Source organism: Pituophis catenifer, unplaced genomic scaffold (assembly GCF_029215685.1).
Source record: "Pituophis catenifer annectens isolate HBS135680 unplaced genomic scaffold, rPitCat1.0.hap2 SCAF_17, whole genome shotgun sequence".
NCBI classification, from domain to species: Eukaryota; Metazoa; Chordata; class Lepidosauria; order Squamata; family Colubridae; genus Pituophis; species Pituophis catenifer.
The window spans coordinates 3,409,927-3,436,701 of record NW_027256897.1 but is presented as its reverse complement, the minus strand read 5'-3'; the positions used below and the strand labels follow the sequence as shown (position 1 = coordinate 3,436,701).

The window sequence follows — 26,775 nt, the reverse complement described above, 5'->3', positions numbered from 1 at the left end:
TGGATGGAGGAAAGGAATACGGAATGGGGCGTGGAGGGAAAGGGGAGGGGGAAGGCTAGAGAAAACAGACAGGGAGGGGCAGGAAAGAACGATCTCCGCGGGGAGGGGGCTGGAAGAACAGTTTACCACCGACGCCCCCGCCCCATAATTGTTCAGCCATGGAGAAGTACCAGGTCGGGCGTGGCGAAGTGGGGGGGGGGTGGGAGAAGGGAAGTGGGGGGTGGGAGAAGGACATTGGACACCCCCTTTTTTTCCCCAGGAAAGAGAAAAGACTCGTTTCTTGAAAAAGGGCTGGGTCGATGGGTGGGTGGTCCCTACCCTCACTAACATTTAAAAATTAACCCGAGATTAAAATGGATAGGTTTAAAATGTTTGGTCTGGTGGGGAAGGCACCAGGCTAAAAAAAAAAAAAAACCAGGAGAGCGTGAGCTGTGCCTTAGCTTGTGTTCCTGCTTATCCAGTCAACCACGGTTAAAAGAAACCACGGTTTAGTGTAATGGGTGAAACGGATCAGTGATTGTGTGGATGTGTGCACCCGCGCATGGACGTAGATGAGTGTGTTTATAATACAGACATACAGCTAGACAGGCGAAATAGAGAGCGATATTGAGAGATAGATGAGACAGAGATAGATTAGATGATAGATAATGATAGATAGATAGATAGATAGATAGATAGATAGATAGATAGATATAGATAAAATAGGTAGGTAAATAGATTAAATGAGATAGAAGATTAGCTAGAGAAATAGAGATTAGATGACATAGGTAAGAGAGACAGATGATAGATAGATAGATAGATAGATAGATAGATAGATAGATAGATAGATAATAGACATAGATAAAATAGGTAGGTAGGTAGATTAGATGAGATAGAAGATTAGCTAGAGAAATAGAGATTAGATGACAGATAAGAGAGACACAGATGATAGATAGATGATAGATAAAATAGATAAGTAGGTAGGTAGATTAGATGAGATAGAAGATTAGCTACGGAAATAGAGATTAGATGATATAGATAAGAGAGACACAGATGATAGATAGATAGATAGATAGATAGATAGATAGATAGATAGATATAGATAAAATAGGTAGGTAAATAGATTAAATGAGATAGAAGATTAGCTAGAGAAATAGAGATTAGATGACATAGATAAGAGAGACAGATGATAGATAGATAGATAGATAGATAGATAGATAGATAGATAGATAGATAGATAATAGACATAGATAAAATAGGTAGGTAGGTAGATTAGATGAGATAGAAGATTAGCTAGAGAAATAGAGATTAGATGACAGATAAGAGAGACACAGATGATAGATAGATGATAGATAAAATAGATAAGTAGGTAGGTAGATTAGATGAGATAGAAGAATAGCTAGAGAAATAGAGATTAGATGACATAAGAGAGACACAGATGATAGATAGATAGATAGATAGATAGATAGATAGATAGATAGATAGATAAAATAGGTAGGTAGGTAGATTAGATGAGATAGAAGATTAGCTAGAGAAATAGAGATTAGATGACAGATAAGAGAGACACAGATGATAGATGATAGATAAAATAGATAAGTAGGTAGGTAGATTAGATGAGATAGAAGATTAGCTAGAGAAATAGAGATTAGATGATACAGATAAGAGAGACACAGATTATAGATAGTTGGGATGGATAGGTAGATAGATTAGGTAGGTAGGTAGGTATAGATAGATGAGAGATTAGATGACATAGCTAAGAGACACAAGAGATTAGATAGCTGGATACATTAGATGAGATAGATATAGATGGATAGGTAGACAGATAGACAGACAGACAGATGCATTGGGCTTGGCCATTATAGAGGATTTGTACAGTAATATTATTAAAATATTATCTGTTTGCTTGCAATGCAGCTTGTGAAGGAGCTGCCCCCAGGGGCTCTGGGAATGATGCTGGTAGTAGAACCCATGGTAAAAGGAAAAGATGCCAAAACAAAGAAATACGTGTTGAAAAAGGTGAGAGGAGAGAACAAGGAAAGGCAAGTCACTATGGCAACAGGATGCGATTCCCAAATACATCCCTGTGAATTATCTCAAGAGGCCAACCGGCAGGTCGAATAAGATGCATAAGGCAGAATAAAATCACCTCATAAATAGAACAAAATTAGGTTTTAGCCAGGATTTCATTGATGGCTTCAGCCTTGCCATCTCTTTCAAAGGATTTAAAGTTGATGCTCAGCCTTTTATATCCTGTTTAAATATTCACCAAATCTTTCTGCTTCTTTAAGCATAAAACTAGAATAAAATCAGCCGCCGGCAGGAATGAATATTGTCAATGTTTGGTCCAATGCTCAGCTTGGCAAAGAGAAGGGAACCTTTTTACAGATAATCCTCGACTTATGACCACAATTGAGCCCAATTTTCCTGTCGCTAAGCGAGACAGCCCAAGTAAATTTTGTCTCATTTTACGACCTTTCTTGCCACAGTTAAATGGGTAATCTGGTTGTTAAGTGAACTTGGCCTTCTCCGTTGGCTTGGCTCGTCGGATGGTCGCAAAAGGGGTGACCCAGGACCCACTGCAACCGTCATAAATACGAGTCAGAGTCCGGATTTTGGATCATGTGACCGACGGGGATACGGCAATGGTCGTGTGAAAAACGGTCAAAGGTCACTTTTTTCAGTGCCCTTGTGATTTTGAGCGATCAACTAAATGAACTGTCGACGGATCCCTGCATTGCAAAAACAGGAAATTTGTTTGTTTTTATATGTTTGCTTCTTAGTTGGTATTTGGGTTTTTTTTAAATCATGATCTATTTAAACTTTAATAAAAAGGATTTTTTTAATGTTTTGACTCTTTGCCTGTTTGGGGCAGGTCGAATGCATTGATGAAAATCAGGCGAACAGCGCTCTCCAAGAGGTAACGTGTCTTCCTTCTCCTTATTTAAAACTATCTTCCATGAAATAATGTAAGGTCTTTTGCTTACGTTGTGATGATGAAAGGATATTATGCCGGGATGTGTGCGATTTATTCCTGCTTTAGGAAGAAAGATGGCTTAAATGGGAGTTTTCCGACTTTGATTCTAGGGCTGGCTTGGGTTCGCGCAAAATTATTTAACCAAGCCAGTTGAAATCCTAGCAACACCATTCTCACAATACGTGAAGTGTTAGTGTTTAATCACACGTGGTTTTTTTTCAGTGGTGAAATCTGAACCGGTTTTCTACTGTTTCGCTGGCTGCACATGCCACGCCAAAAGGAGGCAATCTTCGGAGCCTATTTTTTTTACTTTTAAAAGCATTTTTTACAATCTATTCGGTCGAATAGGTTGTAAAAAATGCTTTTAAAAGTAAAAAAGAAGGCTCTGACGATCGTGCGCCACAGCTGTGATCGTCGGAGCCTTTTTTCGCCCTTTTTTAAAAGCATTTTTACTATCGGTTCCGGAGTAAAAAAAATGCCTAAAAGGTAAACAAAAAAAAAAAGTTCTGACGATCAGCTGAGCGACACGCAATCTTCATAACTTTTTTTTTTAAAAAATTTTTAAAGCATTTTTAACTACTGGTTCCGGAGAACTGGTAGTAAAAAAAATGCCTAAAAAGTAAAAAATAAAAATAAAAAAAAGTTCCAACGATCAGCTGAGTGACACGCGATCTTCATAACTTTTTTTTTTTTAATTTTTAAAGCATTTTTAACTACCGGTTCCGGAGAACCAGTAGTAAAAAAATGCTTAAAAAGTTTTTTAAAAAGTTCCGAAGATCGCACGTCGCTCAGCTGATCGTGGGAACCTTTTTTTTTAGATTTTTTTATTACTGGTTTGGCGAACCAGTAGCCTTTTTTACTACCGGTTCGGGCGAACCAGACCAAACTGGAAGCATTTCACCCCTGGTCCTTTTTTTTAAAAAAATGACCTTGTGAGTCTGCTTAGCCGGGTTAATTTATTGTGCAAACTCAACATTGGATGAATTTAGTCAAAGAGTAGAGCGTATTGAGTATGACATGACACTGAGTTTTACACACTGTTTCCCCCCCCCCTCCCAATGGGCCATTTTTTTCCTTACAGGTGATGGAGCTGTTGAAAATAAAGCATAAGAATATTTGTCCCTACAAAGAATTTTTTATCATTTGGGACAATAAGGTGAGAAACGGGATCACTGACGTTGCAAGCATTCTGAAGTTTTTTTTAGAATTCAGTGGGGCTGGGACAGTGGTGAAATCCAACTTTTTTTATTACCAGTTCTGTGGGCGTGGCTTGGTGGGCATGGCAGGGGAAGGATACTGCAAAATCCCCATTCCTTCCCCACTCCTGGGGGAAGGATATTGCAAAATCTTTAAGACATTAGTTCCACTGCGGCCATTAAGCGAATCACCCATAGTTGTTAAAGGGCAACATCATGTGGCTGCATACTTGTAATTTTTTATTGATTTGCTGGGTAGAAGCTGGCTGACGATGGCAGTCACAGCTCACTGTGGCCATCATTAAGTTCAAGGAACAGCCATAAAACCAATTTTCCAGCACTGTTCTACATTTGAACAGTCACTAAACAGGCCAGTTGTTAACCGAGGTTTTCCTGCAGTGTCTTTAATCTGTGATGTATATGTCTACAAAAGCAATCGTAGGCATTTTAAATAGCATATTTATTCTGCTTTTTGCTCTTATTTAATTTTATCTATTTTATTCATTGAAATGTTTACTTGTGGCTTTCGTATTTTTCCTATTTCAGATTTCCTCTCTCTTCCTTTGCCTGGTGATGCACCATTCCCACCACGAGGACCTCTTCTCGCGGATCAAGGCCAAGCGGCTGAGACACGAGGAATTTTCAAACAAGGTCAAATTCAAAAGCTAGCGGAATCGTCATGATCTTTGCAAATCCCCCACCACCTCCCCCGGAGCCGTAATGAGATTGGCCCGTCTTTGAAACAACATCCTAGATCACCTGAACAGGGGGCTGCGTCATTTGTAATCCCAAGTTCTCCTCCCCCGTTTTGTAGGAATCAATCGTACTTCTTAGAACGTTGGGTGAACTAGATATTGTCATATTAAGTCATGGCGTGATTCGTTTGAGCTACACATGCTCGTTGATCACAGCCAGGGTGGTTTTCAATCATCAGAAGAGAGCTGGAAGGGATCTGGGAGACCCCTATACCAGTTGTCAGCACTTCAACCTGCATTGTGCTGACCTAAGAAGGAGAAGAGGGGGCAGCTGGCAAGAGGACGCTTGACTTCTCACCTACTTATTTTCCCTGAAGATAATGTTCCCTAGGAGATGAGATGGGGGGGGGGACATTCCTGGGAGCTGAAGTACTAGATATGGGGAGAGTGATTTGGAAGAGGGCCAACGAGACGCCGAGAATTGGGGAACGGAAAGGGAAGGTTTGGGGTCAGGAAGTCAGTGTTGGCTACGCCACGATCGGGGACAGGTTGTCGTGCTTAATAAAATGAAAGATTTCTTCAAAGACTATTTGTTTGGAAATGCAATTGATTTTATTTGAGACGACATCGAAACCTGACACCAGTGATGGTTTAGCTTTTTGCCGTCGCGTGCCAAAAGTGGGGAGAGCGCATGGTGGTTGCGCGCCCACATGCCCACACCCATAATTGAATGCCTCCCCGCCCCCGCATGTGTACACGCCCCCCCCATGCTCCCCGCTTTTGGCATGCGACGGCAAAAAGGTTACCAGTGGGCCCGGTAGGCCCATTTTTCACCCTCCCCAGGCTCCAGAGGCTTTCTTGAAGCCTGGGGAGGGCAAAAACGGCCTTCCCCACTCCCCTGGTGGCCAGAAATGGCCTGTTTCCCAACTCCCGGAAGGCCTGTTTCTCGCCCTCCCCAGGCTCCAGAGGCTTTCTTGGAGCCTGGGGAGGGCGAAAACAGCCTTCCCCAACCTCCTGGAGGCCCTCTGGAGGCTGGAAACGGCCTGTTTCCCAACTTCCGGTGGGCCTGGAAGGCCCAAAAATCAACTGGCCAGCGCACGGATGCATGCTGGAGCTGGGCTAGGGCAATGCTCACATGCTCACAGATATAGCTCCACATGCCACTTATGGCACGCGTGCCATAGGTTTGCTATCACGGCCCTATACCATTCCAGACAAGTGTCTGTCCAGTCTCTTCTTAAAAACCTCCAGTGATGGAGCACCCACGACTTCTAGTGGCAAGCTGTTCCACTGGTTAATTGTCCTCACCGTTAGGAAGTTTCTCCTTAATTCTAGGTTGCTTCTCTCCTTGGTTAGTTTCCATCCATCGTTTCTTGTCTTGCCTCCTGATGCTTTGGAAAATAAGTGGACCCCCTCCTCTTTGTGGAGCCATCCCTTTGAGACGTTCCAGGATGGGATAAAAATGTTCCTTCATCAACTTGCATAACTATAATTTCAATTTTTCCACCCTCTTAATTGTGAGTCAAAAACTTTCGATTCTTCCTAAACGGTCTATATATTTCTCTCCGCAGGTCATTCAGATGTTCACAGGACAGATGGTGGATGTATTAGTTTACATCCATCGGCTAAATATTTTCCACCGGTGAGAAGGATTTGATTATTTTGGGTCTTTTTAGCAGGAAGGACACAACACCCATCAACTCGAGAGTGGCTAGTCTAGAGAAGGACCAGGGGAGACGTGATAGCCGTCTTCCAATATTTGAAGGGCTGCCCCAGAGAGGAGGAAGGGGGTCAAGCTATTTTCCAAAGCACCTGAAGGTCAGACAAGGAACAATGGATGGAAACTGACTCCACCTTCCATCCTTCCGAGGTGGTTAAAATGAGGACCCAGATTGTTGGGGGGGGGGGGGCAGAGGTTGACTCTGTAAACCGCTTAGAGAGGGCTGTAAAAGCACTGTAAATTGGTATATAAGTCTAACTGCTATGGCTGTGTGTTTTTTTTGGTTTTTTGGGAGGGATTCTGCCTGACGGTGGCCTCCCCACCTTCTGCTGTATTTCAGGAATCTCAAGCCATCGAACATCCTTTCTACTGGGGAAATGTCTTTCATGGTTTGTGATTTCGGTTCGGAAACCCTCATGACGGATGAGATGAAATGGAGAATAAGGGCCGAAGAAGGTAAGTTGCTCTTGCTGGTTTCTGTGCCTATCCCAAAAAAAAGGGGGGGCATTTAGCTTGGGATGCTTGGAAAATATTTATAAACTAAAGAGAGGATATATCGACTGTACAACCCTGTTTGTTTCATGGGAGTGCTGGAATACAGACAGTTCTCGCCTTACAATATTTTATTTAGTGACTATTTGAAGTTACGATGTCAGGGTTTGTGACCATTTTTCACACTTAGGACCGTTGCGGGCATCTCCGTGGTCACATGGTTAAAATTCAGCCACTTGTCAACGGTTTCATATTTATGACGGTTGCGCTGTCCATGTGAACCCCTTTGGCGACCAGCAAAATCAACGGGGAAGGCAGATTCACTTAGCAACTGTGTTAAGACTGCAAAATGGAGCAAAACTCACTTAACAAAGGTGCTTTTTCGAAGAGGCAACTGGATTTCCTTTGTTTTTCTTTTGAAGAGGTTTCGCTTCTCATCTGAGAAGCTTCTTCAGGTTCTGACGGGATGGTGGGAGAATGGAAGGATTTATACTCCTTGCAGACAGCTGGTCGTTTGCATCCTTTCAGAGGGCTGTTGAGGCCACTTGGAGGTTGACTTGCGGTGATTCTTAGGACACAGATGAACCTCTAAGTAGCCTCAACGACTCTCTGAAAGGATGCAAAAAGTTTGCAAGGAGTATAACTCCTTCTGTTTCCCACCATCCAGTCAAGAGCCGAAGAAGCTTCTCGGATAAGAAGCGAAACCTCTTCAAGCAAAAACAAAGCCCAGTTTTTTTTTTCAATTTCCGTTTCTGCTCAATTTCTCGAGTAAAAAATGCTCTTGGGCTGTCATTTGCAGGGATTTAAAAAGAGTCCTGGGTGGGTTTATCTTCCCTGCAGAGCCCGACTCTAAATGCTGGATGGCTCCGGAGGCCCTCGATTTTTCTTTTAGTGACAAATCCGACATTTGGTCGTTGGGCTCCATTTTGCTGGACATGATAGCCTGTTCTTCCTCAAAGGTACATTATATCCTTCCTGTTAAGAGAGCTATAAAAGTTTGCAAATTGCGAGATGATAAAGAGCAATAAAGAGGGACGCGGTTGGCTCAGTGGCTAAGCCGCTGAGCTTGCCGATCGAAAGGTCGGCAGTTCAGCGGTTCGAATCCCTAGCGCCGCGTAACGGGGTGAGCTCCCGTGACTTGCTAACCTAGCAGTTCGATATACACCAAAAGACAAATTCCTTGCGTGTCCAATCACACTTGGCCAATAAAGAATTCGATTCTATTCTAAAATTCAGATGCTTGGCAACTGGCAGGAATTAACACTGTCCGGGGTGTTTTAATGTGATCTTACGGTTTTCCCAGCCGGCTTCCGACAAGCACACACTTGCACGGTGAACCTGCAAGCGAATCGATTGCCGATCTTGTGTCCCCTGTTAAGAATCTCTCTCTCTTGCGTTGTGCGTCTTTTGTAGGTGAAAGAGCCTATGTTGTTGCTGCACAACATCAAGAAGGAGGACAGAGCTCTTGAGGAGGCCGTGAGCGACATGAACCAGCTGCCCCCCTTGCTGTCCTCCGTCCTCTTTCTGATGCTGAAAATTGATCCTTCTGAGAGGCCAACTGCAGAGTGAGTTGGTCTAGCTGAGATCGTCCCGTTAGAATGTAGAATAACAGAGGTTGGAAGGGACTAGACCTCTGGACTAGAAGATCTCTGGAGGTCCTCTAGTCCAACGCTCTGCTCGAGCAGGAAACCCAATACCATCTCGGACAGATGGTTGGTCCAGTCTCTTTTTGTAAGCCTCCAGTGATGGGAGCAGCCACAACTGCTGCAGGGAAACCGTTCCACTGATGAATTTTAACTTTGGGGAAATGGCCATGTGTGCCTTTTTTTAAAAAAAATTCTGTTGTGACTTTGGTCGCTAAAACCGACGGTTGTTAAGTTGAGGATTGCATTCTTCAGCCAAGTTGGAATTCAGGGGGAAAAAAAACCTGTTTCTCTCCTCTTTTCCTGTAATTTTAGGGAACTGGTTAGAAATCCATATATCCGAGAATGCCTCATTGAAGCTAAATCCCCTCTAATAAAGGTGGCAAGGAAACTTCCTCCGGGTTTCCTGGATATACTTCAGACCGATAGGATCCAGACAGTTCTAGGTAATGCTGGCTAGTCATTTAGCAAGATGACTATGACTATCACCAAGTGTTGCATCTTTTTTATTCTTGATGAATGTATTTTATTATACACCAGGGGTAAAATCCAGCAGGTTCTGACAGATTCTGGAGAACCGGTAGCAGAAATTTTGAGTAGTTCGGAGAACCGGCAAATACCACCTCCGGCTGGCCCCAGAGTGGGGTGGGAATGGAGATTTTGCAATATCCTTTCCCCAGGAATGGGGATTTTGCAATATCCTATCCCCCAGGAGTGGGGAGAAAATGGGGATTTTGCAGTAACTTTCCCCTGGAGTGGAGTGGGAATGGAGATTTTACAGTATCCTTCCCCTGTCATGCCCACCAAGCCACACCCACCAACCCATGCCACGCCCACCAAACCACACCCACAGAACCGGTAGTAAAAAAATGTTGAAACCCACCACTGCCTGTGTCCCCCAAAATAAGACATCCCCTGTTCATAAGCCCAATCGGGCTTTTGAGCGCATGGCAATAAGGCCAAGCGCTTATTTCAGGGTTCCAAAAAATATAAGACAGGGTCTTATTTTCGGGGAAACAGGGTAAATAGAATACTACAAAACTTAGCATCTTAGCCACTGAGCTACCGCATCCCATATAGACATATCCTAGAGATACCTGACGATTAATGAAGATTTCAGAAAACATCCGCACCGGAGAACTTGAAAATTGGAGCTTCTACAGAACACTTTTGTTTTGATTGTAAGGGTGGATGGCACAGAAAGTTGCTTTTTGTTTTTAATCTCCTGCAGAATTCATGATGTCTTACCCGGAAGTTGAAGAAGCACAAGAAAAGAGCATCGAACGTCTCAACATCCTGTTGAACGAGGGAAAAAGTACGAGAAGCCTCTTCAGCTCTGACTGGATAGCTATGTTCTGACCTCCCGAGTCAGTAAAACACACGAGTGGTCCCAAAAACCTGTTTTATTTTAACAGCTGTCAATTCTGTTCATTCACAGATGAGTCCCCAATAGTTGTAAAGAGTCCTTGGGGATAAGGCTGATAATCACCCACCTTTATCTCCCTTGGCACGCTGCCAAAGACCTAATTGGCAAATCCACACGGAGTCCAAAATCAAACAGAGCTTCAGGCTTTAAGCTGAACTGAATGAACAAACGTTGCTTCCTGCAAAGGCTCATGTGCCTTTGCTCCTCTTTTAAGCCTTATGGGAGGGGCCAATCATCTTCCAGCCTTACTCCCGAGTCGTCCCTTTTGTCTTAACTATTCTTGCCTTCTGGCAGCTCTGCACATGCACGCACTGGGAACAGGCTCCCTCTGTTCCTCTGCCTCTCTGATGTCCGACTCTGGAGGCTCCGGAGGCAGCACTTAACTCCCAATGGCCCTTTCTCTGCCTCAGATGCAGAGCCCTCGTCCGAGCCTTCCCCAAACTCCTCACTGTCCGACTCTGCTGCCAGCTCCGCAGGCTGCTGGTGGACCACAACAAGTTGGGGAAATGGAAGGATTTATGCTCCTTGCAGGCAGCTGGTCATTTGCATCCTTTTCGAGAGTCGTTGAGGCCACTTGGGAGGTTTGTCTGTGTCCTCAGGGACACCCGAGTGGTGCAAATGGGCACGGATTCCTTCTTGGAACTGCCGACTTAAGGATTTCCAAGTATTTCCAAACTTTTCCAAAGAGAAATAAAAAAAGCCACACTCCCCAACTGGTGCAGGAAAGTTATTGATTAGGCACGGGAAATGAAATTGAACAGCTGCGGATTCTTCCCCCACAGTTGGTGTCAAGGTGTTCCTTCACCTGATGGAGACGGTGATCGATGCTATGAATAAACACAACGATTCTCTTGAGACGCTGCTGGCTGGATTTGCATTGCTGCTTGGAATCGCCGGGCGAGGTGAGAGAACCAGCAAAACATTAGGTTCTCGATGATAGCCGAAACGATTATTTATTGTTCCTTAATTCAACAGACAAAGAGCTGTTTAAATAACCCTTTAATGTTATGCCAACTCTTGGTTGCTGAGCGGCCTAAAGAAGATTATTCAGACCTTTTGCTGAAAACAGACTTACATCTGGCTCTCTAAAGCACTATATTGCTCTGTTTCTAACTCTTTCCCTCCTGTTTGGGCACAGTGCCTTCTGTGCGAGGATCTTTGGTTTGGAAAGGAGGGATGGGACCATCCTAGATGTTTGCAATAGCGGCAGGTAGCTTAGATGTTTCTGGGCTGACTTTCTGCTTCCGACAGCTATCGCTCAGAACTTGAACATGGAGATCCTGGCTGAAGAGAACAACCTCAGCTGCCTGCTGAATTCGATGAGGACCCATCAGGACAACGAAGAGCTGCTCTGTATGATCTGCACCTTGTTTATGATGATGTCCTCCAACGGTAAGGCATGCGCACTCGACCTGGTGGCCTTGCCTGCTGGGAATTCTAGCATGGCTCAGATGGGCCTTGTTGTTAGTTGCAAAGTTGTGTCCGACCCGTCGTGACCCCATGGACAACGTTCCTCCAGGCCTTCCTGTCCTCTACCATCCCCTGGAGTCCATTTAAACTCACACCGACTGCTTCAGTGACTCCATCCAGCCACCTCATTCTCTGCTGTCCCCTTCTTCTTTTGCCCTCCATCGTTCCGAGCATTAGGCTCTTCTCCAGTGAGTCCTTCCTTCTCATTAGGTGGCCAAAGGATTTGAGTTTCCTCTTCAGGATCTGGCCTTCTAAAGAGCAGTCAGGGTTGATCTCCTCTAGGATTGATGGCCTTGCAGTCCAAGGGACTCGCAGGAGTCTTCTCCAGCACCAGAGTTCAAAGGCCTCCATTCTTTGGCCCTCAGCCTTCCTTACGGCCCAACTTTCACAGCCATCCATTGCAACTGGGAAAACCATCGCCTTGGCTATACGCACTTTTGTTGGCAGGGTGATGTCTCTCCTTTTTAGTAGGCTGTCTAGATTTGCCATAGCTTTCCTACAGCTCCGCAACCCATTGTTCTTCACCTCCCTCTCTCTCTTTTTCACCCCCTTTCTAGAAGCAGCCGCGGAAGCCCTCCGGAGAGCCAACATTTTCACGGATATCTTGACTATCTTGGGTACTTTCGCTCACAACAGAGAGATCTGCTTTGCTTGTTGCGGCCTCATCTGGACACTGGCTGTGAACGGTGGGTAGGAAACGAGACATTGGATGCCTCCGATTGCGTAGCTGGAAAATAAGGCCTCCGGTTGGACACTTGTACCCCAGCTCTTCCAGATGTTTGTGGCCATTTTGGATGGGCAACAGCCTATTGTTAGCTACTTAGGACGTTCAGGAGGAAGAGAGGCAATGGATGAGTTGATGAAAGCGGCCAGGTTAAAACTATTCTAGGGTAAGGAAGGAGGAAAAGGTTTAATGCGGGAAGTCCTCGACTTATGGACGATTTGTTTAGCGACCTAGAACTAAGGAGGAATTTCCTGACAGGGAAAACAACTAATCAGTGGAATAACTTGCCTCCAGAAGTTGTGGGTGCTTCAACACTGGAGGTTTTTAAGAAAAGAGTGGACGGCCATTTGTCTGCAGTGGTATAGGGTTTCCTGCCTGAGCAGAGGTTGGACACCTCCAAGGTCCTTTCTGTCTGTGTTATCTGAAGTTATTTCGGGCTCAACTCTGGTCGTAAGCAAGCATTTCAGGCCTAATGTTGTTGCCTTTCTTTTGTCAATTCAGTGGCCGACGTGGCCCAGAGCCCACTGAAATACGCCACGGAGCTGGTCTCCGTCATCCTTCACATGCATCTCGACCACGTGGAAGTCGCAGAGGCGTCCTGCAGTGCCTTTTGGGCCCTTTCTCTTCACGGTGAGTTCTCCCGAGCGAGAAGGAAGAAGGGGCCCCTTCGGGCGACAACAGTATAACCGGGAACAGAATTTCTGCTGTAAATTGCCGTGGGTCGTTAAGTCAAGACGGACCCAGCTTTATGACGACTTCTACGGGGGTCGGTTAAGCAAGTCGAGCGAAGGCAGCTTCTCGCAGTGGGCATCTTTTGCAGAAACGAGGCAGGAACAATCCACGCATTAGGGTCGCGCGTCCTAAGGGCTCTGCAACTAGTTGCAAATACCAACCAATTGCAGTTCTGTGACCGCAGCGTTGGTGCGACAGCTGTTAAGGTACAAGGGTGTTGTAACTTTGAATGGTCATTAAATGAGCAGCTGTGAGTTGAGGATTTGCTTGTCTTGATGTTGAAGAAACCTATGTCCAGGTAGACCTCGAGTTACGACCACAATTGAGCCCAACATTTCTGCTGCTAGCGGAAACATTTGTTAAGTGAGCTCCCTCCGTTTTACCTTTCCTGCCACCGTTGTTAAGCGAGTCGTCGCCCCTGTTACGTCAGTCACACGGTGCTTAAGAGAACCTGCATTCCCCATTGGCTTTGCTGGACAAGTGGTCACAAAAGCAGATCGTGCGACCGTCATAAACAGGAGCCGGTTGCCAAAAGCATCTGGTTGCATGACCATCGGGATGCTGCAAAGATCATAACTGTAACCAACGGTGCCAAGTCACTCTTTTCAGTGCCGTGGTAACTTTGAACGGTCACTAAACGGTAACTTTAAACGGTCACCTGCCTAAGCAGGGGGTTGGACTAGAAGACCTCCAAGGTCCCTTCGAAGTCTGTTATTCTATTCTATTCCTATTCTATTCCTAATTTGTATTTTAAATTCCTATTCTATATTCCTGTGCTGTTCTGTTCTGTTCCATTCCTATTCTATAATTCTATTCTATTCTGTTCTATTCCTATTCTATTATTCTATTCTATTCCTATTTTATTATTCTATTCTATTCCTATTCCATTCCATTCCTAATTTGTATTTTAAATTCCTATTCTATATTCCTGTTCTGTTCTGTTGTTCCGTTCCGTTCCGTTCCGTTCCTATTCTATTCTATTCTATTCTATTCTATTCTATTCTATTCTATTCTATTCTATTCTATTCTATTCTACTCTACTCTACTCTACTCTACTCTACTCTACTCTACTCTACACTACTCTACACTACTCTACTCTACTCTACTCTACTCTACTCTAAATGAATTGTTGTATGTCAAGGACTACCTCTATTGATTTCTACTAGGCCAGTTCATTTTAAAAAAAAAAAAAATGCTTCCCAGTTTCCTTTGCAAGTAGTTCTGGAGATACAATAACAATTTCATCCTCTGGCTTCCCTTGCAGGATGCATAGACGAAGTCAAATACGAGCCTTATTCTCTGCTTTTGCTCGAAGCTCTGAGGCAGCATCCCGACAGCCCCGTGTTGGTGAAGAACGCTTGTCTCGCCCTGGCCAGCCTCCTGAGGACGTCCGGTAAGGAGTTTTCAAGGAGTGCCTTGAACCTTCCTTCCCCCCCATTGCTCGGTGGACTGCGCTCATCTACCAAGCCACGAGGTTTCAAGGCATTGCTTGAAAAGCTTAACGGCTGCTGTTGAGCCCCGTTGCAAAGCGAGACAGTTCTCAACTGAGCCTTGCCCTGTTTTACAACGTTTCTCGCCGTTTTTAGAAGGGAATCGCTGCAGGATGTCAGCGCTTCGACGCTGGCATAGAGAGCAGAGGAGAGAGAGAGAGAGAGAGATAAGCTCTGAACTTTTGCCTGCTAAATCCCTTTGAAGTCGGGTTGTCGTGGAAATGAGGGGGGGAGACATTCCTGAGAAATGACGAGACAAGAAGTCTGAAGAATGACTTGGAAGATAGCCAATGAGCAGCAGAGATTTGGGGATCGGAAAGGGAGGGATTGGGGGGCAAAAGGTCAGTCTTGTCCGCATCGAGTCATGATCCGGTGGCTGTGCTCAATTAAAGAAAAGATTGCTGGCTCTTCGGCTTTGAAACGGAGATGAGCACTGCCCCCTAGAGTTGGGAACGACCAGCACATATGTGCGAGGGGAACCTTTACCTTTAATGTGTGTGTGGAGTGAACTTTAGCTGCATGAAAGTGAAGGGGGAAAAAAAATCAGTCGGTGATTTAATAAAATCCCTTCCTTTTTAGAGCTATCCGGTTTCCGATTCATAGTTACGGATGAGAAGGGCAACGGGATAATCCTGCTTAAAGATTGCTACCAGATCCACAGGGAGGATCCCGAAGTGGTGGAAAACATTTGCGTCCTGATCGACGAGATGTTTAAATACGGTAAAACGTTTGCGTGGAATATCCCGTTCTGCTCAGGCCCCCGTGAACCACGCCAAAATGATTCCAGCCTTTTTAATTTCTTTTAAATCGCAGACGAAATTATTGTCGAGATGGTCTCCCAAAGCATTACGGACGTGCTGAGAGAAATGAAGGACAGATTTACCTCTAGTTTGGTAAGGGGGTAAGGAGGAATATGAAGGGGACACTTTTCGTTGGCAACGAGATTTGTTTCAATCCGGTCTGGCCTCACTAACGTCATCGAGGTCCTTGAGTGAGGGGTTGGACTAGATGACCTACAAGGTCCCTTCCAACTATGTTAATCTGTTAGAAAAAATCTGTTAAAGGGATCAAAGGAACTCAGAAAAAGATGGGTAAACAAGAAGGAAGAAAGATGAAATCGGAAGGTGTTTCTTTATTTACCTAACAGTTGCTACGCGAATTTACAAGTGTGTTTTTGATAACGGACACCAGATCTGATAACGGTCTGATGCCCCAAATGTTGTATGCATTTACCCTCAGGAAATTGTTGCCCTGTCAGAGAAGGCACTCTCAAAACTGCAGAAAAAAGGTGAAAATTCTTTAAATTTATTTATCTAAATTAAAAAAATGTTATTTTCTAAACAACAACGGTGCCTTTTTAAAAATAAAACGTAACTTCTTCTCAATTTTCACACTCCCACAGGGCTTCTCATAAAGGACGATACCTGATAGAAGATAACTTTTCTTTGATTTTTTTTTCTCTCTTTCTCTCGCCCTGTCGATTATTTCCAAGATGAACAGGAGGGAAAAGTTTTGCTTTGACGGAACTTCAGTATTTATTTATTTGCAAAATGCAAACAATATTATATTTTGCTGAAAATATTAAAAGGCTGTGCAATAAATAGGAAAAACGAGTTGCAACGATGAAGTCTTTTTTTCAACAGGGGATTGCAATAGATAGATAGATATACTCCGCTTTCCTCTGCTAGATTACTGCTGATTTTGGAACCTTGACACAATTTCAAAAGCATCTGCTTAAGGCAAGACAGGTAAGGAGAAAAAATTCACTTAAATGCTATCCAAAGCATAGTTTGGGCACTTAAAAACTCAAGTGATTTAAAAGGAATCCCTACTGGTGTCTACAGATGAAGTGGCCTAATAAAAAATACAATAAAAAGTGAACTGTTATTGCCAATACACTACCTGTGGAGGTAGTCCCCGACTTATGACAAAAGTTACAATGGATTTATAGCCATCAAGGACTTGCTGTTTATGATGGTTTCGCCAAAATCCGGCTTTTGGCAATACCAGGCCCCCGGCGATCCACTGGTTCGCTTAACGACTGCCACACACACACAAAAAAAAGGTCGTAAAAGCAGGTCGCTCACATCATTGGCCTGTTTTGCCACTATCACAATTTACAATTAATGGCCGAAAAGTCGAGGAATACCCGTATCAATTCCCGTAGAAGGACATTTCCATAGACGCAGAAGAAGCTTTCACATTTAAAGATCACATGTTCACTTCTCTTTCTAAGATCGCCGAAATGCTGCAGCGCCTGTTGTGGCCCATCAGCGGCCTGTGCAGCTAGTAGCTGATTCCGACAGCGAGGAGGCTGGTGTGATGTTGCGCCAGTAGCCTGTGCAGCTGGCACTCGAGTCGGACAATGAGGAGGCTGGAGAAGATGTGGTGCCAGAGGCCTTCAGAACCTCCAGAAGCTCCCATAAGTGAAGAGGAAGAAGAGGAGGAGCCTCTTCTCGATGCACGGGCGCGAAGAGCTGGCAAAAGGCAGGAGTGGCTCTTCAGGAGGAGGTCTCCTCGAGAGTAAGGCTTGGGGCTAATTGGCCACTCCCTTAGCCTATTTAAGAAGGAATGCCAACTGAAGCAATTTGCAGGGAACAACTTCGTTCACTCTCCTTCGCGTCTGGATCTTAGTTCTCTGCAAATTGCTTCTGGACTTTCTGCCAACCATAGTAAGATTACGATTATTTATTCTTTGGATTCTTGTAGGCTGTTAAGAAAGTTAATTAACAGCCTTTGTTGAAAAAGACTGATTTAATTTAGTAAACTAAGGTTTGTACAGACTTTGTGTGCGCTGCGTTCTTTGGGGTCTGTAGCTGGGGCAGAACAGCGCCTCACCATCTCCAAAGGCCCTTGCGTAGCTCTTTTAACGCTTATTTTGAAAAAGTAAAATATAATTCAAGAAATCCAATAGGCATGGCAACGTGTGGTCCAAAAAGAGGAACCCAATTGCCATTTTGCAAACGTTTCTGGACTGGATTTAGGGATCGAGGTGTCTGGCCCAGCAACGTGCAAAGGATTTTTTTTCCGGTTTTGATCCTCCCTGAAGACCCAACAGCCGATCCCTGACCGGAGATTTAAGTCAGAAGAAGATCAATTCAGCAGTATCCCAAATCTATGACCGACCGCACGGGAAGCTTCATCTTCTGATGAAGTAAAAAAAAATCCTTCCCTCCCCAATTAATTTCTCTCCGATATCCAATTTAGGGCCAAAGGAACAGCTACAGAAACGATCAGGCAAAACGTTCGATCAGCCAGATCAAACGGCGAACACAGCCAGACGTAAAATAGTCTGGCAAGAGTTAATTTTTCTTTGCCTTAGGTATTTCTTTCAGGGACGCTTCCCACTGTTTTTTCACCAAAGTGTAAAGTCTCATGGCCGCTTGAGCATCTTGGACCTGAGAGAGAGAGAGAGAGAGAGAGAGAAGCAGGCAGTGAAAGGCAGAACTTGCTGCTTCGGAGTTCGGTCCAACGATGACAAGCTAAGAAGGTGAAAGGCTGAAATTCTGGAGATACAAACCTCGCATCTGTTTTTAAAAACTTCTGCAGAAGCCAAACACACACACACACCCGATCCCCCGGTCTCAATGGGGCAGAACGCTTTCCCCCATCATTCCGTTAGCCTCCCGGGTCTCTCCGCCGGGACCCGGGTTCTAATCACTTACCGAACTGTGTTCTGATGTTTGCACCTTTACGTTGAGAATTTTCTCGCACAGCAGTTTGAGGGAAGGTCGGAGGCTCTGCGGAAATAGGGAAGCATTGATCAGAGAGAAGAACTCGAACGCTTGAATTTCCTGTGCTGGTAGTCCCCGGCTTACGGCCACAATTGAGCCCCACATTTCTGTTGTTAAGTGAGACATTTGCTAAGTGCATATTGCCCCATTCTGCAACGGCCTTTCTTTAAGTGAATCACTGCAGTTATTAAATTGGTCGTGAAGTGAATAAATAAATAAGCGGATGAAAAACGACTTGTAAGCGTCAGTGGCCTCCCTATAGAATCGGTTCCCTCAAAGTCAAAAAAAGGATCTCTTCTCACCTGGACCTGCTTTTTGAAAGGTTTGTATCTTTGTGTGTCTCGGATTTTCTTTTTGGGATGGTCAAGAAGTAGAATCTGGAAAATAAATAAATAAGTAAGTAAGTAAGTAAGTAAGTAAATAAATAAAAAGACCTATTTGGAATGATTACTTGGGGCCCCCAAAATGTGATTAGTGGACTTGGATGAAAATTCCACCTCCTCCCCAATAATCAGGATTCTGATTATTTAATTTTTTGTTTTAATATTGAATGTTTTAATGTCCGTAGCACTGTTTTTATGATGCTTTGTACGCCACCCAGAGTCACTTGACAGTAAGATGACTGGTGTATTACATTTAGCAAATAAATAAATGTCCTCAGATAGTTAATTAGTTGACAGACAGAAATAAGACATGCAAGTTAAAGGCAAGACAAGACATCCATTTGGCTAGGATGGTAGAATGTCTTGAGTGGGGGAGCTGAAGCGGAAGACCTTTGAGGTCCCTTCCGGCCCTAGGATTCTATGATTCTAAAGTGAGAAGAAGCTAAACGACAATGTATTACTTAAACCTCAGCCGCAGAAGAATGATGAGGAATGGAAAAGCCCATGTTTGAAAATAAATATTTCTTTATTTGGAGGACTTAAAAGGCCAGGAAGGGGATGGGGCTGAAAAAGCTGCTTGGCCAGATAAAATCTATGGATATTAAAACTAAAAAGGCACTTAATTTTAGTTTAATAATTGTTTACACACAGAGAGATTATGTTTATCTATCTATCTATCTATCTATCTATCTATCTATCTATCTATCTCTAATCTCATCTATTTCTCTAATATCTACCCTTCTATCTACCTATCTATCCATTCATCCATCTATCTACCCATCCACCCATTCATCCATCTATCTACCCATCCATCCACCCATCTATCTACCCATCTATCTATCTACCCATCTATCTACCCATTTATCTATCTACCCATCTACCTACCTACCTATCTATCATCTATCTATCATCTATCTACCCATCTACTTACCTACCTATCCATCTACCCATCCATCTACCCATCTACCTACCTATCCATCCACCCACCCACCCACCCATCTACCTACTTACCTATCCATCTACCCATCTACCTACCTACTTATCCATCCACCCACCCACCCACCTATCTATCTATCCATCTATCTACCCATCTACCCACCCACCCACCTTTCTTCTGGCAGGTAAAGAAGAAAAGATAAATCAGAAAAACACACTACATTGTAGAAACACATTCTGAACCAAAGGCATGTAAAGTCCATAGTTACCTTTAAGTCGTTGTGAAGTGCGTGTCCAACTAAGATCCTACCCCTTAGGATGTCAGCGACTTCTTTCTGGACAGCTTTGAAATCCTCCCCTAAAATTCCCCACCCCCCCGAAAAAAAGCACAATGTTGCAGAGAATTTTATTTATTTATTTATTTAGTGAATTTATACTGTAAAGGGTTGTGCAAGTCTTTTGGAATGAGGCCATCCCGGCTTTGTTAAGGGTTCCTTTAGGAAGAAAAAGGAAACTGTGGTTTATCCACAGTAAAGAGGGAGACAAATCATGGTTTATCCACGTAAGCGGTGAGTGGAATAGGAACAAAGAGGAAGGGGTGGGGGGGGCACAATAATGCCCAGGAAACCTTTATGTGAAACTATACTAAATTAGCCTCAGGAAGAACAGACCTAGCCCCCCCATCCTCCCAGGCCTTATTCCACAAACCATATTTAAAGAAACTACGGCAATAGGACAACAATGCTAGATGCCCGATAAACCGCAGTTTGATTTAGCCGGGTACAACAGCAACCCAGACATAAACGTTCAAACCGCCATCAGCCAGCTTCCTTACCTGCTTTTAAGTTCTCAGGCCGGATCCCACTAACTGCGGTTCTGTAGTCCGTCACGTTTTCCGAAGGCTTGACGTACTTGTCATAAACACATTTGCCGAATAAATTCACAACCGAGACGCGAGCCAGGATGCTGTCTTCGCCCGTGGGCCCCACCCCCACCATCTCGCAGTCGATGGCCACTGCTTTGGTTAGCCTGCCAAGAAAAGAGTTTTATTTTTTTTTAATTTTATTAAAAGTTTTTTTTTTATATATTGAGTTTTCTTCTTTACAACATTACCACATCGGTATACTTCTGTTGTATGTTCATTTTCCCTCCCCCCCTTTCAATTTACCTTTAGCTATACATTATTTTTTATACACATTGATATATTAATATGTTAAATTACAAACTGTACATTTTGTGTCGTTTCCATATATACAAGTTTGTTACTAATTTCTAATTCCTATATCTTCTTCATTTAGTCTTTCCTTAAGCTTTACATCTATCCTCTAACCATTTCTACCAATTTATCCCATACCATGTTTCTTCTTTATCTTTTATTTCTTTTGTGAGTCTGTTCATCTCTGCACACTCTAAAAGTTTCCTTATTTCATTTTCCTCCGATGGTACATTGTTATTCTTCCAATTTTGTGCATACATTATTCTCGCTGCTGTTGTGATGCGTAAAATTAAATGTTGTATTTTTTTTGTCATAGTTCCCTGTAAATATTCCTAATAAAAATAATTCTGGTTTCATATCTATTTGTTGTTTGGTTATCTCTTCCAGGCATTTTCTTATTCTAATCCAATATTGTTTTACTTTTGGGCACGTCCACCACATGTGTTAATATGTTCCCTGATTTTGTCCACATTTCCAGCAGGCTGGTTACCAAGAAAAGAGTTTAAAATGCTGTACGGTTGAACTGAGGCCTTGAATGAAAAACAGAGCAACCACCAACTGCAGGTAGTTCTCCACTTACAACAGTTCATTTAGCGACTGAAGTTACAACGGCACTGAAGAAAGGACTTATGACCATTTTTTCATACCTACGACCATTGCAATATTCTGTGGTCACGCGATCCCCCTTCTGCAGCCTTCTGGCAAAGCCAAGTCGGCGGGGAAGGCAGATTCGCTTCGCAAGTTTGTTGCTGACTGAACAACCGTGTTTCACTTAACAACGGCGACAAGGAAGATTGTGAAACGGGGCAAAGCTCTCTTAAGAAATGTCTTACTTGACAACAGGAATTTTGGGGCTCCGTTGCAGTCGTTAAGTCGAGGACACCCACCCCCCACCCCGCAATAAAACTCCCTCAGCGTTCAACCCTCTGAATCGATATAATCATAATTACCCTTCAAAAGCATGTTCTTTCACCAGTTCAGGTTCAGGCGCCTGCTGAGTTCTCTCGTTTCGGATGCCCAGATTCTCTCGGGCTACTTTTGCAGCTTCTGGTCCCAAAGCTGCCTCGATATCATCTGGATCCACATCATCAAACCAGATGCTAGAAAGCCAAAGGAAACACAAATGAGGGGAAGGGAGGCTTAAGAAAGCCCACTTCAGTTACCCACTGTGAAATAGAATAGAATAACAGAGTTGAAGGGACCTGGGAGGTCTTCTAGTCCAACCCCCTGCCCAGGCAGGAAACCCTACACCACTCCAGACAAATGGTTATCCAACATCCTCTTAAAATTTTCCAGTGTTGGAGCATTCACAACTTCTGCAGGCAAGTTGTTCCACTTATTAATTGTTCTCCCTGTCAGGAAATTCCTCCTTAGTTCTAAGTTGCTTCTCTCCTTGATGAGTTTCCACCCATTGCTTCTTGTCCTGCCCTCAGGGGCTTTGGAGAATAGCTTGACTCCCTCTTCATTGTGGCAGCCCCTGAGATATTGGAAGATGCTATCATGTCTCCCCACCTGGAGGTTTCTCTGTGTCATCACCTATCTCCAATCTACAACACAGTCCTTTCAACAGTTCCAAGAAGGCTCCACACCAATTTGCACCACTCAGGTAACCCTGATGACACAGTTAAACCTCCAGGTGATCTTAACAACCTGCTAAAAGAACGCAAATGACCAGCTGCCTGCAAAGAGTATAAATCCTTCCATTCCCCACCATCCAGTCAGAGCTAAAGAAGCTTCTCAGATGAGAAGCAAAACGTCTTCAAAGAAAAACCAGAAAGTCCAATTGCCTCTTAAAAAATGCACTTTTGGGATTAAGTCCAAAGCACTCAAGACTTACTCCACTGGTGTTGTTTCCATGGATTCATCCTGTTTCCTTCTTTTATGTTTAATATCTCTTTGCTTCTTCTCTCCGTTGTCCATTTGGAGGCTTCTCTGCTCTTTGCCAGCTTCTTGAACCTGTTGTGGATTCTTCACTTGAGCGGACTTTTTCGATCCTGTGACACCTGCGCGATTCAAACTTCGAACCTGAACCTTTGATGTCAACTTCTTCCCAATTCCATTTGGTCCCGATACGTGTGGTACAGTTTTCCCGTCCTTGACAGAGTGTTTTTTCTTGGAATAAGTATCAGGAGCAGTAACAGCAGAATTCAAATGGTTGTTGAATGCCTTTTGTTGCAGAAGCTAAAAGGAAACCAAAAATGCACGTATTCAATTTTCAGGTTGGATTTGCACAGCATACTCAACCAGATTTCCACATTTGTTATATAAATCACAAACTGGTTGGATTTACCTAACTTCCTGAGCTAAAAACCATCTTAATATAACATTTTTCAGCCTGGTTTCAAATTTAGAATATCCTGTTGGAGATTCCAACCCACTTCAGCTTAAGAGGATTTTAATTTTGTCACCATAATACCTCCTCAATAGGTGTATTTTTATGAAATCCAAGAAGCATGCTTTTTAATCTCTTCTTGCATTTGTAAGCATTTAAGTAAAATTCTAGCCCGGAATTATTAACTTGACTTGGTCTGAAATGTTAGCAATAGGATTGTAGGATGTCCAACCTTTGTTTACTAAGTTGGTGAAGAATCGTTAGCTCTTATTTTCCTTCCTTTTATATGATTAATCAAAGATTAACATGATTTCACACCCAGCATCTGACATTCTATTCAGTGGTGGGATTCAAAGTTTTTTACTACCGATTTGTGGGCGTGGCGTGGCTTGGTGGGTGTGGCAGGGGAAGGATACTGTAAAATCTCCATTCCCACCCCACTCCAGGGGAAGGTTACTGCAAAATCCCCATTTCCTCCCGATCAGCTGGGACTCGGGAGGCAGAGAATAGATGGGAGCGGGGCCACTCAGAATTTTTACTATCGGTTCTCTGAACTACTCAAAATTTCCGCTACCGGTTCTCCAGAACTGGTCAGAACCTGCTGAAACCCACCTCTGATTCTATTCCTTTCTACCATTAAATACCGGTTCCTTAAAAAGCCCTCCGGCCAAAATAAAAGATCTCCAGGAAAAGTCCCTGCCCAAATATACCTTTTGTAGGGCTTTCCAATTTGATGAAACCTCCTGAGAAGTTTTTGGAGGCAAGTCTACCACTGTTTTGGCTTCTTTGTTTGCTCTCTTCTCTACTTGGCTGATCTTTTTCCAAAATAACTTCTTCTTCTTCTTCTTCTTTCTGTGCTGATTCTTAAGGTTTTCTGGTTTAGTTGTAGAGTTATCTGTTGGGGACGGGGAGTCCTTCTTCTTCGTTTTGGTCATTTCTGATATGAGAGGGTCATTCAGCTTTGACCGCAAGCACTAGGACTGAAAAAACACAAAGACTCACATTTTATCATTCATACAGCAGAGAGAAAAACCACCTGGAATATTTTAAAAAGGTTACCTTTACTTTAGTGGCCGGAAAACAGATAAAAATTGTCCTTCTGTCCTTTCAGCACCTAATAACCCTCCAAGGGCTCTGTTCTTCTGTTTCTAAGTTCTTGCAGCTGCATTTTACACAACCAGCTATCCTTAGTAAAGTAGTAGCATTGTCCTCTTAATAACAGAGCTGGGAAGGGACCTTGGAGGTCCTCTAGTCCAACCCCACCCTGCTCAAGCAGGAGACCTTATGCCATTCCAGACCAATGGCTGTCCAATCTCTTCTTAAAAGCCTCCAGGGATGGAGCCCCCACAACTTCTGGAGGGGAGCCTTTCCACTCTTTAATGACAGAATTAACAGAGTTGGAGGGGACCTTGGAGGTCCTCTAGTCCGACCCCCTGCCTAGGCTAAGGGTGGCTTAAGAGGGAGCTTGTCTCTTCTTTATAAACCGCTCACCTGGCCTTTTATGGGCTCCCAAGCTCCATAAATCACTTCCTGAGCGGACGAAAAGACCCTCCGGCTTCCCCCCCGCCGTCCCTGCCAGCAAAGCCGCTCCTGCTGCAGCAGCCCCACCCACGTGGCTGGCAGCAGCGCTGCTTTAAACCGAAACCGGAAGTAGGTCCTTTCCCCAAGTGGCGCCGGCAGGAAACACGAGGCCGGGGACTTTGGTTCCTACCGGCAAGGCAGCATTCAACAGAAGAATAGGATAGGATAGGATAGGATAGGATAGGATAGGATAGGATAGGATAGGATAGGATAGGATAGGATAGGATAGGAAATAAATATGGAATAGGATAGGATAGGATAGAAAAGAAATATAGGATAGGATAGGATAGGATAGGATAGGATAGGATAGAAATATGGGATAGGAGAGGATAGAAAATAAATATGGAATAGGATAGGATAGGATAGAAAAGAAATTAGGATAGGATAGGATAGGATAGGATAGGATAGGATAGGATAGGATAGGATAGGATAGGATAGAAAAGAAATATAGGATAGGATAGGATAGGATAGGATAGGAAATAAATATGGAATAGGATAGGATAGGATAGAAAAGAAATATAGGATAGGATAGTAGGATAGGATAGGATAGGATAGAAATATGGGATAGGATAGGATAGAAAAGAAATATAGAATAGGATAGGATAGGATAGAAAAGAAAAGAAATATAGAATAGGATAGGACAGGATAGAAAAGAAATATTGAATAGGATAGGATAGGATAGGATAGAAATATGGGATAGGATAGGATAGAAAATAAATATGGAATAGGATAGGATAGGATAGGATAGGATAGGATAGGATAGGATAGAAAATAAATTTGGAATAGGATAGGATAGGAAAGAAATATGGGATAGGATAGGATAGGATAGGATAGGATAGGATAGGATAAGATAGAAAATAAATATGGAATAGGATAGGATAGGATAGAATATAAATTTGGAATAGTGTAGGATAGGAAAGAAATATGGGATAGGATAGGATAGGATAGGATAGGTTAGAAATATGGGATAGGATAGGATAGGAAAGAAATATGGGATAGGATAGGATAGGATAGGAATATGGAATAGGATAGGATAGAAAATAAATATGGAATAGGATAGGATAGGATAGGATAGGATAGAAAAGAAATATGGAATAGGATAGGATAGGATAGGATAGGATAGAAATATGGAATAAGATTTGAAGTCCTCCTATCTTAAAGGGGCCAAGCTTGAGTAGCCTTGCTCTAGAAAGAAAAGGATTGCAGCCAAATCCAGGGTATTTTGGGCAGAAAGTGAAAAGCTTGGCTTGGCGACATTTTAAGCAGAGGATGATGGAATTACTTGTAGAAGAGAATAGCTCAGGGTTGAGCTGTCCGGTGCTCTCTGAGCTTGGTGGTTTTCTTGCAGACGTTTCATCGCGCTGCACTGATGATGTTACTTAGTTGGGTAATGAAACGTCTGCAAGAAAACCACCAGAGAGCATCAAGCCAGTCGAGAGCATCCCACAATGTTGGGACTACTAGTGGCTAGCTGCTGGTGGTCCAGCTAAAAAATAGTTTCTAGCTAATCTTGGTTGTTTTTTTTTTAAAGTTAGGAGTTGGACAGGAGATTAACCAGAAAATCCCAGAGTATTGGCTAGCTGGGGAAGGAGTTTAAACAATATTTTAGAATCAGGCAATGACCATTCATTAACATCACCTTGTCCAAAAAACTCACCATGACTCTGGTCATGAGTGATCAGGCGTTGAACTCAATGGAAAAATGATTTTAAAGTTGACTTATGATTTTGACACTTTCCTTGTCTTTATGCCACTAAATTTAGAGATAAGCTAAAATGGAAGCGCCTGCTTTCCCACCGAGACAATTTCCCCAAAAACATTAGACTAACTGATCCAATTGTTCAGTTTCTTAAGGTTCGTCAATATCCTACATTTCCCTTGAGATAGGACAGGGAATATTTGAATGAACAGCTCCACTTTTTACGAATTGGATATTCCTGGCTTTGCTTCAACAGTAGGGGAGTTTCCAGAATTATACAGTAAAGAAAGATTGGTTTTAAAAAAAAAGAAGTAAATTTTGAGCTATTGCTAGCTAAAGTCACAGGGTCCGTT

The 26,775-nt window shown here is 43.4% G+C and overlaps 2 protein-coding genes across 3 annotated transcripts; one reads left to right on the top strand and one right to left on the bottom strand.

The window, feature by feature from the left end:
* The first annotated feature begins 158 nt into the window (after positions 1 to 158).
* STKLD1 (serine/threonine kinase like domain containing 1) lies at positions 159 to 15,969 on the top strand. Its single transcript, XM_070955891.1, has 20 exons — positions 159 to 173; positions 1,894 to 1,995; positions 2,852 to 2,896; positions 4,035 to 4,109; positions 4,696 to 4,800; positions 6,416 to 6,486; positions 6,905 to 7,020; positions 7,897 to 8,015; positions 8,470 to 8,621; positions 9,015 to 9,145; positions 9,931 to 10,014; positions 10,908 to 11,027; positions 11,377 to 11,517; positions 12,153 to 12,281; positions 12,821 to 12,949; positions 14,316 to 14,444; positions 15,121 to 15,261; positions 15,355 to 15,434; positions 15,781 to 15,829; positions 15,944 to 15,969. Exons 1-20 carry the CDS (start codon positions 159 to 161, stop codon positions 15,967 to 15,969), a joined length of 1,959 nt encoding a protein of 652 aa, XP_070811992.1.
* Positions 15,666 to 24,708, bottom strand: REXO4 (REX4 homolog, 3'-5' exonuclease). 2 transcript variants are annotated; one of them, XM_070955510.1, is made up of 9 exons: positions 24,634 to 24,708; positions 23,853 to 24,122; positions 22,648 to 22,991; positions 21,761 to 21,910; positions 20,430 to 20,623; positions 19,864 to 19,952; positions 18,578 to 18,652; positions 18,207 to 18,281; positions 15,666 to 17,939 (listed from the first exon to the last, which is right to left on the bottom strand). In XM_070955510.1, exons 2-9 carry the CDS (start codon positions 24,075 to 24,077, stop codon positions 17,844 to 17,846), a joined length of 1,248 nt encoding a protein of 415 aa, XP_070811611.1. In that variant the 5' UTR covers positions 24,078 to 24,122; positions 24,634 to 24,708; the 3' UTR covers positions 15,666 to 17,843. The 2 variants fall into 2 exon arrangements, with proteins under 2 accessions (XP_070811611.1, XP_070811612.1); XM_070955511.1 differs by lacking the exon at positions 24,634 to 24,708 and adding an exon at positions 24,202 to 24,218.
* Positions 24,709 to 26,775: the final 2,067 nt, after the last annotated feature.

Excerpts from the sequence above, each read along its gene's own strand:
- STKLD1 (XM_070955891.1), top strand. Across the intron at positions 6,487-6,904 it reads CGGCTAAATATTTTCCACCG|GAATCTCAAGCCATCGAACA; the intron begins GTGAGAAGGATT and ends GCTGTATTTCAG. Across the intron at positions 11,518-12,152 it reads TATGATGATGTCCTCCAACG|AAGCAGCCGCGGAAGCCCTC; the intron begins GTAAGGCATGCG and ends CCCCCTTTCTAG.
- REXO4 (XM_070955510.1), bottom strand. The coding sequence starts at position 24,077 with ATGACCAAAACGAAGAAGAAGGACTCCCCGTCCCCAACAGATAACTCT. Across the intron at positions 20,624-21,760 it reads AAAGAACATGCTTTTGAAGG|GCTAACCAAAGCAGTGGCCA; the intron begins GTAATTATGATT and ends TTTTCTTGGCAG. Across the intron at positions 18,653-19,863 it reads CACTTCACAACGACTTAAAG|ATTCTACTTCTTGACCATCC; the intron begins GTAACTATGGAC and ends TTTATTTTCCAG.